General features: G+C 38.0%; 1 protein-coding gene across 1 annotated transcript in view; it reads left to right on the top strand.

Moving 5' to 3' along the window:
* TMEM108 (transmembrane protein 108) overlaps positions 1-12114 on the top strand; it is a 166019-nt gene that overhangs the window by 66176 nt on the left and 87729 nt on the right. The window contains exon 3 of the mRNA XM_050319605.1: positions 9019-9100. Within this exon, the coding sequence (XP_050175562.1) occupies positions 9061-9100 (40 nt within the window). The 5' untranslated portion in view covers positions 9019-9060. The remainder of the gene's footprint in view (positions 1-9018; positions 9101-12114) is intronic.

Here is a 12114-nt window from a genome sequence, read left to right as displayed (position 1 = left end):
ATTTACATATTATGATTTGAGCTTGTTCTAAACATTCAATCCAAAACTGACGTGGAAATATTCTTAAACATATATTTTGATGGGAAATTTATAATGATTTTTTTAAGTGCAAAGAAAAAGGGAAAATGCCATATGTGTTTATTAATTTTATTTTTCTTTTACTGGGAGAGGCATGCTAGTATAAATAGGGAAGAGCAGACCAACAGAATACATGGTCATCATCAGCTACATATAGACATAAACATATGTGTGCAATTCAAAGTTGCAATAATGAATGTATTGCTTTTTAATTTTTTTGGCATCCGAGATAGCTGTGTTCTCCTTAATTATGTGATCTTCTTCGATACAGTAGGATGGGCCACAACCAAAATATGCAGGCAGGGGATTCTGACCTGATTGAAAGCTTTTGTTCCTCACTCATGTTCAGTTTTCGGAAATGCTGCATCTGTGGACTGGACTCAGCATCTTGAGGAGTGAGAAGAGTGCTATGTTGGCATTCTTCATCAGCAATTATTTCTTCTGTGCTTGATAAACTAGCTAAGGATTTGAGAAGCAAGGCAAAATGTGTGGGACTTGGACTGGGATCTGCTGTACTTATCTTACATCAGGTCAGTTGAAATTCCCCTAGAGATGGGCCAAAACTTAATTAGTCTATCTCAATCTTTTTCTTCTTGTGTATCTCTCAATCTTTTATTTGTTTAGCTGGGTAATTTTGGCGTTCACTAAAGAGAATCTTGCAGTTAAAATGTTATACTGAGATGTTTCCATCTCTACTATAGATTTCCTTTAAAGTCATCTAGGGCCCATATAACAGTGTTTTTGGGACTGCAATACAGGTATGTTTGTCAGCACAGCACTTGCTTGCATTTTTGAATACAGAAGCATCTTTGTGAAACTGGTATTTTGGCCTTGATTTCATACACACAGAGCACGCATACTCCTCTTTGTTTACAGCTGATGCTTTCCATTCTTGAAAATTTGACCCAATCAATCAACCTCAGGAATACAGTACCATATTATAAGAGGGGGAAAATAGTACCTTCTGTTTTGCTCTCTATTTTTTCTCTCTACTTGAAATATTTGCATTTAATCAAGCTGAATAATGTGAAAAGCCTGATTTCAGCTGCTTCACAAAGGTACACCCTTTTCCAACCCTCTGTGTTTATTACAGTGCAGGCAAAGCTATTTTCTTGCCTGTTCTTTACATTAAGTCTTTTTTATTGTATATCCCACACAATAGGAAAAAGGGAACAGTTTAACACAGCTGCAGACAAGTTAACCCCTAAACCTTTAGATCTGGAGAAAACTCTGGGTGAGATGCCTTTTACAGATGTTGGCATCCTCATTTTCAGTGTTTCAAGCTGAAATCGATTGACTTTCAGCCCTCTGAAATTCAGTGGAGAGAAACAGCCCCACATAAGGAATGGACATTCTCCTTCCAAGAGTGGCATTTTAAACAGGTCACAGTCATCAGGCTTCAGAGGAGCCTATCTGCCTGCTCTCTGCAGAGGGAGTTTAGGTGAGTAAATCAAATGTCAGCACCCACAGTGTGGACACTCTGAAGCAGGTGAGATCGTCTGGGGAAAACACACTATCACAAGAGTGATGTGGAAGTGGAGCTTGTTTCTGCATCCATTCCCTACTGTGTTCGAGAAGGAAGATCAAGATGTATTTTTGGTATGGAAGTTATAGAGATATCTCAACTAGCATAGTTTTGTGTGCCAAGAAAGTCTTTTAGCAGGAGAGCTTCCAATATTATAAAGTTTTCTTGTCAAAGAGCAGAAAATTTACACTGCTGAATGCTTCTTGGGTGTAGTGCAGCCTGTGACATTTTCATCATAAGCTTGGAATGAATATAAAAAGATTTTGTTTGGTTTGGCTCTCATAAGATCCACAACAAAAATTTTGAAGAACTACACAACTTACCCTTTATCATATTTCATTAAAAAAACCCTGTCTTTCTTCAGTTAGCCAAAATAGCATGTTTCAAGATATGCAATAAAATTTCATCATCAAAGTTTCATATTCCCATATATTCATATGTGTTCAGGAGATCACTTACTGGGAAAGAGAATATTGCCAGGTGTCCCCAGGGATTTCTCACAAGTATTTATCATTGCATGTTTTATATTTAAACATATCCAAGTTTTAAAATGCACACAAAAGTCTTCTCCTCTCCATACCTAACGTGTATTAATGACAAAATTCTAATTCTCCCTACAGCTACTGAGTCAGTTTGATAATTATGAAGATGTTAGCTTCTCCAAGTGTTAAGGAAATAAATGAAAGGAAAGGCTTCTTCATTTCTTATTCTACAACTGAACAGACACACACACACAGTCATGTCTTTGCACCACTGGGAACAAGAAGCAGCCAGAATGATTGTTTAGGCTTCTCTCCCACTGGAACTGTCTTAAAAATTTACCTTTTGTTAGTGGTAGATAATTAGAAACAAAGTCAAGAAATAGTCCAAGGCATTAGATAGCCAAAGGCAACAGCAGTTTTACTTGGCCTTTCCAGACTGAGTTCTTCCCCTGGCCATGGTCACCTACACATGAGGTTCTTCATGCCCATCTGTTTTTATGACAGTAAACCCCAACAGTGTAGGCCTTTCTTCCCTCTCCCTTTCATCAACATGCCCCAGGTCTGACATGTGAATAAAGGAAGGTGATGAAGAATGAATTGTCTGTCAATGCTCTCCACTCACCACGCTAATGACAGCAGCCATTAAGTGATCATCTTGCCTAGAGTTGTACTGTCACAGTTGGGAGAAGGCCTGTGGGAACACAGTCGTTTGAACTGTTACGTTAGCAGAGATGGGGGTTTGGGATTTCAACAGTTAATGATGAAGTAGGGAAACTGAGGAAGAGGGAACAATTACTGTCAGGGTTTCCTTGCATATCAACTCTGCTTTCTGTGTGTGTTTTTCTTGATATGTATTTATCTTTGTGGTAATGGGCAGATACGGATTCGAACATCAATACAAGAAAAACTGCAGCCAGGCTCAGACCCAGTGGGGACTGTAGATGTTCTGCATCTGGATTGAGAGAAGGGAGGCTTTGGATGGGTTGGGTTTTCTTCTGGATGCTATGAGATTCTCTCCTTCTAAGTTCATTTCCCCTAGGGTGCAAGTCTTGTATATAAAGAAAAGCATGGCAGTATATCTAGTTCAGTTCCTACCTGACTGTTCCTTATGCACATATGACAGGCCTGCACAACACCAGCAAGACTGGTTCAGATCAGCTGTAATATCCCGAGGGTAGACCTTATTCTTTACAAACTTTAGGAAAGCAAAGGGTGTACACTTTGGAGAATAATTGTGGAAGTAGATGTGAATTGCTCTTTCTTAGATCTGCAAAGAGAAATCTGCTTCTAAAAGTGCTGAAAGATCTAAGTGGATATAAATATAAAAAATAACTCAGGATGTTATGAAGAAAGATGGTAACAGTGGTTTGCACGTTCCAAGCAGTGGAAAATAAATCACAGCAGACAATGTGGCACATGTTGAACAAGAACACAGAATTCTTGCTCGGAGGAGTCTTATTGCTGCAAGTTAATCATCCTTTTATAGCATGCCCTGAAGCTTTTGGGATATAAATTTTGCAAAATAACATCTGGATTATGGAGTTAGGACATTAAATTAAGAAACAAACTATGAGAACTCGAAAACACAAAGTTGTGCTTGAGTCCTTTGTAGTCAAGAAGGGTGCACCTGCTTTCTTTTATGAGGCACACTGGAATACCCACTAAGTGACTAACCTGCGGGAAGCAGTGAATGGAGACCTTTGTGGTGGAATTCATGCTGGGGCAGTATCTCCTGGGGCTAGTCCCAGCTCTCTGAGTTGAGGAGCCTCTGCTGTTGCTCTCTTGTAGAAATTCATTGAACATTACAGGGCAGTATGATATGGAAAGGACCAAGGCTGTGTTACTTTGATAGGGGATTCAAAAAAGATTGAAGATGGAAAGAGTTTTGGGCGTGTCTGCTTTTTCTGTTTTGTTTTCTGTGGAACCAGAAATACTGTAGTAGAAAACTGTCTTTGATATAGCTTTTGCTTCTTTCCAGAATGATCCATAGGTGATAGAAGGCAGTCAGAATAACGTAATAATGTTCCCGTGCTTCATGGGATGGGAGTGGCATGTCTTTTGCCTGTCTCCTCTTTTCATTGCCATTCTTCAGCTTCTTTACTTCAATCTCCTAGTTTTTGTTTGACAGACAAAGAAAAAAGGTTGTTCATTGAACATTGGCTTTGCCTCAATGTGCATCTTCTGTTTTCTCTATTTCTTCTTTAATTTAAGACCTGGTTGGCATTTTTTCCCATCAGACATAACGAATGGCTGGGAGCTGTCAGCTCTTTTGGACTCCTTTGTCTTCTATTCATCATTATGTTTTCATTGTCCTCTTTAATTTACCTGTGATGTTGAGGGGATCACTTACTGTGAAAGACAATATTGCTAGCTGTCCACAGGGATTCCACACATCTATTCATCATCCTGTGCAAGATAAACTGTATGTGAAATGTTGTGCACTAAAAAATGCAAAACTTTGAGTCCATTTCAGAGACCAGGTACTTAACCAATATTTTCAAACACAGGTGGCTAGATATATGACACCTTTTCTGGATACAAATTTCCATTAATTTAACTGTAGAAGATGGGTCTTCAGACTTGAAATTGATTTGACTACAAACTTGCACTATCTTTATTGCTTTGTTTCAAAGTTTATCTGTATTGCATTTTATGAATACAATACAGAAGTAAACTGAAAGTCATAATTAGACCTTTATTTTCTGGTTTCCAGAGGAGAAACAGTGGATGTTCAGAGCAATTGCAAATATGCCCATTCACTTGGAGACCAAAATAAGGAAATAATTTATTTTTAATAATTTAATTTTTTAATAAATTATTTATTTTCCTAGATAATTAAATTGTCTAGGAAATAAAGATTAAGAATCTCCAAAATCTGGTATATTTGTAACAGATAATTTCCTCAAATACTCAGAATGGCTTCAAACATTAAAGTTCCGCATGTTTCAAAATGAGTATTTTGGAGAGGCATACTTGTGGTGGTTCTCCCCCAGCTGGCCTGGGGGATTCAGGAAGAATTAAAGTTAACAGGAACCTTTGTTCAGGGGAGAATTACGCCCGGACCCGGAAGTTGTAACAATATGGTTTTCCGGTAAAATGTGCTGAACACAGCAAAATGTGTTTCGTGACATGCGCAGTAAGCAGAGTTATATAACACCGTTAGTGGCCAATGGAAGAATATTTATGTATGTGGGAACCAGTGGAGAGTTGACATGTGTAGCCTAAAAAGTGTATAAAAGCAGCAGACATCGTGCAATAAAGTGTTCCAGCCTCTGGATCCACAAGGGTTTTGTGTCGTGTCCCGCCTCAACCGCGACACATACTGCCAAAAAAGCTCAGGGAAGTGTTGAAGAATCAAGTGAGGATTATAAAATGGGTACAAAACTCAGATGTTCACATTAGATTTTGCATTATTGAAGTTTAACACACATTTTCCAAGTCAGTTTTTTTCCAAGACCACTTCTGCTTCTGCTCATTCTTTTTTTTTTTTTTTTTTTTTAAGTAACACTTTGTGTATTTAAAACAGGTGGTGATACTCTGGTTTTACATTAATCTGCCCAAAGTCAGGAACTGGCTCTGTGTCTGCATTTGCCATCTGCATATGCACAACTATGCTAATCTATTAGTGCCTAAAATTGCAGACTCAAATACCTAAGAGAACATGGCTTGGTGAACTAGAGCGCTCTCAGCCACTATATCTGTAACCTTTCTTGATTGTGATAAATAAATGTATTTATCACAGAAAATCCGCAAAAGTTTTTCATAAGATAAAGACTACAAAATTCAGGTACTTGCAGGGAAAGAACTTTTGTATTAGGTGTGCCTACAGGGCCATGAGAGGGTACCATGATGACTGGACATGGGTTGATATACAGAAAAGAGGTTTCCTCTGCAGCTATTGAAATATCTGACCACGGGACTTAGCTTTGTCTTCTTAGGGATACTGAAGATTTTCCGTGTTTGGAAGGTACTGAAATTAGAGTTGAAACCATGGCAACTTCAGAAGTTGTTATATTCAACAGGTATATATTTGTTATAATAATCGTAATAATTCAGCCCTTCATTGCTGTCTCAGAAAAGTCATGGTAGGAAGTGATTGGGTGGTAAAAATGGCAGATGGAATTCCGTGATGATAATTTGTGGATGTGCCAAGTCACATCCACGGGCAAAAATTAATCCTAGCCCTACAAAACTGAGGGTAGGCTCCATGTGAGTTACTGTTGCTCAAGGATTTGTAGCAGGCACTCTATAAAGTGGAACAGAGCTCAGCAGCCGTGACAAGGGAAGAGAGAATCATAGGCACAATTTGGAACAGAGTAGAGATGGAACAAGAAACGTCACTGTGCATTATAAAAATCCAGTATACACCCAAGTTTTGGTGGCTACATGCGACTTTGTTCCCTACTCCTCAGATCTGAACTGGAAGGGACACGTACAGCTTAAAGCATGGCAATTATCAGAAAAAGACAAATGTTTCTCAGCTTTAAAAAGATCTAATGAAAGACTAAAATTGCATGACGTGGAAGAGATAAGTAAGTAATAATTATTCTCAAGTTAAAAAATATGGCAGCTTAGGTACTGTATTCCACTCAGGGTTCATGGAGATAGAGCAAGCTATGCCAGGGTGTAAAGATTACCTTGCATTTATGTTGTTTCACATATCATTTCCCTCATGTCCTGGCCGTGTGTTCAAAAAGATAAATCTTCTAACTGAGGGCAACGGAAGAAGGTAGTCAAAATTATAATCTTTGTTTCTTTCCACATATGCACAGTAGTTCCTATTTCTTAGCACAGGGTAAATGATGTTAGGAGTCCTATCTAAATAAATGTATATACTAAAGCATACCACTTATTTTAACCACAATACCAGAATTTATAAGCAAATACCATTATACATTACAGGTATCATTAATACGGAGATGGAAGAGAAATACAAAAAAATTGTGGTTCACTGTGTCACATCATAGTTGCCAAGCATAATTCAAATTATACAAAGTCAGTAATGTCGATTTAGGGTTGCAGTTTCAGATTCTCCCTTTTTTCTATTGTATTTTTTGACTTCAGATGGGTCAATGTTTGTAAATTCTATTTTGACACAAATGCAGAGTCCTTGTGTATATGGAATCTGTATTGTCAGTGGCTGATCTGGTTCTTGTCTTTTCCTGGATATATTTTTATTAATATCTTAATGGATGCTAAACATAGACTTTTTGTATGTACATCTTTGAAGAGTGCTGTAGCAGACTATATGATGTCTATTTATACACACAGACTGCGATTTTTTACTATGTCCGTTTTGTCATTTGGTAAACCTTAAGGAAAAAGAGGTAAACAGAAGTTCCTCAACAAGTTTCCATGGTCAAATTATACATTAATCTAACTCTGATTCTGATTAAAAACTGTAAATTAGTTCACAGGTGATTGCTTTCCTGTAGGAGGAACACCTTGCAAATACTGACATTTCTGCAAGTTACTCAGACGTTTTGAAGGTCCAGTTTTAAACGGAGAGGAAAGTGTGGGAAAATCCAAATACATGTAATTTGTGTATAGAAATTACCATGTGAAATGACTTAGTAAAATATTTTGTTACATAGCACAGGCAAGAAAAGTCACTATCCTTTTGAGGCTTCCACATAAAAGTCAAACATAGTTCTGTTTTCACAAACTCTGCAGCATTTATGCAGTTCGAAGGTGTTATTCATTGTTTTGACTTGCTTGTCTTACGTCTTCAAGATTGCATTTTAAATAAGCTGTGAAAGATTTATATGGGTGCATGTTAAAAATGACTCAGAAATTTCCTCAGGAGTTCAGAAGGTGAAAATATGTTGAGCTGAAAACTACACGCTATTTAATATTGACCAGAGGCCTTTTAGGAGGATGATCTCAGTGTCCTGCCTTTTAAAGTTGGTTATGAATCTTTAGCAAATCCTTTCTTATGGAATCAAGAGTTTAAATACTGTGTTATCTTTGGGTATTCAGAGACATTGGTCACAGCAGTGCTTTGGGACTACATTTGTGTTTCACTTGTGATTTATGTATTTGTTTTCCTCACAATGTGAATAATTAATATCAGCATGACTGGGATTTATTTTTCATAATGTTTTTTAAACTGAGGTGAAAAAATATCCCCATCAAGTATTAGAAAATGCCATCTGAAAATATATAAAATGTTATGAGTTACTCCCCAAGTGAGCAAAGACAGGGAAATAGGGTGGTCACATATTTTTGCCACATCACATTTTCAGACATGCAAGAATTATGAGATTTCCATCTACACCAAAGTAGTTTGATTTAGAAGAAACAGAAAATGTCTAAAGACATAGAGAAGTTTCTCCAGTTCCTATAGTTTTAGCTGCAGCCCAGGTAACTGGTAGAGTATATCAGGAAGGGATATGACCTACAACAACTGACTAACATGAAGCTAAAAAATGCCAGGACAGAGCTGCCCATTTCAGCAGAGTTTGGTACCACTGAAATTTTGATTGGGAAAGGAGGGTAGACTTTCTCCTCATTGTACTTCCTGAGGGATGTGAAAAGGTGAGGCTCAGGAAGGAGATTCCAGCCCCTTGTGCTGCCTGTTGGTGTTTTTACCTATCATTTGCTCCTCCAGTGAGGACCCTTTCTCCAAAGTAAAAAGACTCCTATGAAACTAATTTTATCAAGCCATAAACACAAAATGAAAGTAATTTTCAGTGTGTTTATTTTGTATACTCTTGGCAATTTATGCTCTTTGTGGCCATAGCTCTGCCCTTCACTGCCAAGGTGTTGGAGAGCATGGCTTACACAACCAAAGTGCACTTATGCAATTTCCCATTGCTTATCAATGTCATTTTCCTGTGAAGCTTCATCTTACTTTGTAATCAACAGGTATAACAAGACAGCCTATATTTTGTAATAAATATTTTTTTTCTTCTCTTGATTTTTTCTTGACAGAATCATGAATAAACTGGCAGACCAGCAGGACCACATGATACCATGAAGAGAAGCTTACAGGTCCTCTATTGCCAACTGTTTAGTAAGTAAATATTAATTTTTATTCTGTTAGAAAAGAACTATTCAAATTCTTACATAAGACAGTAATATTTATGCTGGGCACAACTGAGGGGAGTACTTAACCATGTGTCTCGCTTCAGGTACCTGGAGGAACCATATGGAGGTTAAATTATCCTCTTTATGGAAATATTTGGAAATGTATTAAAAAATGAGTTGAAGTATCATCTGATTCTGCACAGTTTTATACAAGACTAAAATTGGTTTGTTGTGCCTTGCAACTGTGAGCACCCTCAGAAAAATGAGATACAGAAAGAGAGGATGGTGGCTGGAAGAAATAATGCAATGTTTTTGTAATCGTTTTTTTTGTCTAGTTCTTAGTGGAAAAGAGGGATCCATCTCACTTGGCGTGTCTGGTGGTGGTCACTCAATAAAAGATCTGTGAGTGAGGGAATGGAGCTCTAGACTCACACAGACCTAAATTCTGTGTAACTTCCTGATATGACAAGGATTTTTTTCTAGGTTTTGTCTTTCTGAAGAGGCCATCCAAGACTCCAGCAAAAAAGCCTCAGGTGAAATTTAAACTGTGTAGATGGGGACTGTCTCCCCCCCGTTCATAGAAGTAAGGCAAGGTTTTAGGTGTATTGACACTGTTGGGGCATTTCTGTATACTGACAATTTCCAGTGTCAACATCAAAAGCTACAACTTTTCTTCAAAATTTTAGAGAAAAAATAATTTCATACAAATGTAATCACTTACTGTCATGTTTTGCAAGGGAAATTGCTAATTTCCAATGAAAATGCAAAAAAAAAAGTCTTTTAATGTTTTCTCTTCAATTTAGCAGAATTTCTTACCACATATTTTCATAGACAATTTTGTAGGGATTTCTCTTATTATGGTCCGAGCTAGACAGAAACCACAAAATCATCCTTAGAATGCATGGAATGAGCGATACAAAGACTATTAGTTTTACTGGCGTGTGTGAAAATTAGGCCTAAGAAATATTTTATGGACTGTTCCAGAAATCTAGTTACTATTGTATCTTTGCTTTACTCACTGTGGTCAGGATACAGAGTGAGAGATTTCTTTTGCTTTGCTAGGTTGGCTGATGTTCCTGTTCTTATCTACAGCTTCTCCTATGACGTAGGAGAAACAGAGGTGTGTCTTCATGACTTTAGAGGGGAGACTCCAGAGGTGCATCCAAGGTTATTTTGCTCTCATGAGCATAAAGCTAGGCCTACTTGCCCTGCCCAGCAGCACACCTTCGACTCCCAGAGACTGGGTGCCTGGCTGGTGTGCAATGAGGGAAGAACTTCTTAAGGGGACTTATAACCAGAAACCCACTGACAGCAGTGGGGGCTGTGATAGTTTTGCCACAGCAAAGGACCCAGAATACTTTGCTGCATTTTGACATGTTTCTGCATGTTGAAATGTGACTTAATTCTAAAATTATCTCAGTTGCTGGACCAACATCGTAACGGAAATATGAAACTGAATTGTATAAGTACCTTTCTACCACCATTTAGGGAAAAGAAGGAAGGTATACTGTACATCCAACCTATCAAAATGTTGAGACTTTTGTAACATTTTATTTTTGTTTTTAACATTAGGCTTCGTGGCTTGGCAGCATTCCCCATTGTTATCCCTACTGCTTTAAACTGTGTTTTTCAGGGTAATATGTTGAACAGCTAGGCAGCAAATAGAGGAACACTGAAAATAAAGAGGGAGAGACTGAGAAAACTGTATGTATTTATACACAGACATACATATAGTATGAATATACCGTGAACTCTGTGATGTAATTTGAAAAGGTGGACTCTGAACATACTAATTCTACTGACAGATACACAAACTGCTTTATTTCTCCAAGTGAAGCAAAAACATGTAATAAAGGTAGTTACCATTAACAAATGCAACAATTATAACTATTTAAGAGGTATTTTGGGTGTCTGCAATGAGTGTTTTCTCTGGTTGATTGCTTGGTTTATAAAAAGCCTATGACAAGATCCTCCAAGTTACTTAAACTCTGTTAAATCAGTTTTATTTTAGGTGCACTGAGGTGTGTTACCTAAGATCACTTTTTCCCCAATTACACCACAATGTTAAAAACAAACTCCACAGAGTGCGTTCTGTCCAGGGAAGAGGAAATTACTTTAATGTGTTTCCTGCAACTGTTCTTTATGCTATAAGAAGGGCCTGCAGCATGATCTTCTGTGTTCCATTTGCACAAAAGGGGGAAAATTGCTGCTACTATATAGCGAGGGAAAAAAAGCAAACCTTCAGAGAAAGTATCAAAAGAGGATATTCTACTTCAGGCTGATTCACCAATGTCCTGCACCTGCCTGCCTTCCCCATCTGCAACTGCAACAAGTGGGTCTGTGGTGCTGCCTCGAAAACGTGGCAGTGTTTTCATATTGTCTGCTGTGGTGTGAGTGATTAATTGAGGCTTAAGGCTATAGAGAGAAGCGCCCTATATATGTGTTCTTCTGGATACATACACAGGGCATACATAAACGCGCAAAAACTAGGACAGCTGGAACAAAGTGGTGTTTTTTGTAGAAACAGTGATCAGCTGGAGTGACAAAACTCTGTGTATGCTTGTGAGTGTGCCTGTGGCTAAGAAATGAGGGAAGAAGCAGTTTCATCCCCAAACTGGTGTGTCGTTATGAAGCTTATCACATTTTTGCTTGAGTCTCAGCTGTGCTACTGTAGTGGCTACACTCATCTGTGTGTTCGTTTCCACCTCTGTTCATCTGTGCTGTGTTCAGCTGTGTTTGTGCAGTGTCTGAGACAGTGGGACCCTTGTACTCATGAGGGCTGCCGGGCTTTGGGGCTGGAAGGAAAGATGTAAGTAGATATTGGTTTGTTTTACAGACAGTGGGATTTGTTAGCTGTATTTTTAAAAATCAGACCCATATCTAAGTAAGATTTTGATTGTAGCTTGTATCTTTTTTTTGGTGAATTGTAGATGAGTTATTGTAATCATTCTATTGCCATCCATACTCTCTTGCTGTGTTTTCCAAAAAGAGCACATTCCA

Source organism: Myiozetetes cayanensis, unplaced genomic scaffold (genome assembly GCF_022539395.1).
Source record: "Myiozetetes cayanensis isolate MyiCay16 unplaced genomic scaffold, myiCay2020 scf1, whole genome shotgun sequence".
Lineage (NCBI taxonomy): Eukaryota > Metazoa > Chordata > Aves > Passeriformes > Tyrannidae > Myiozetetes > Myiozetetes cayanensis.
This window is presented reverse-complemented; position numbering and strand designations above follow the sequence as displayed.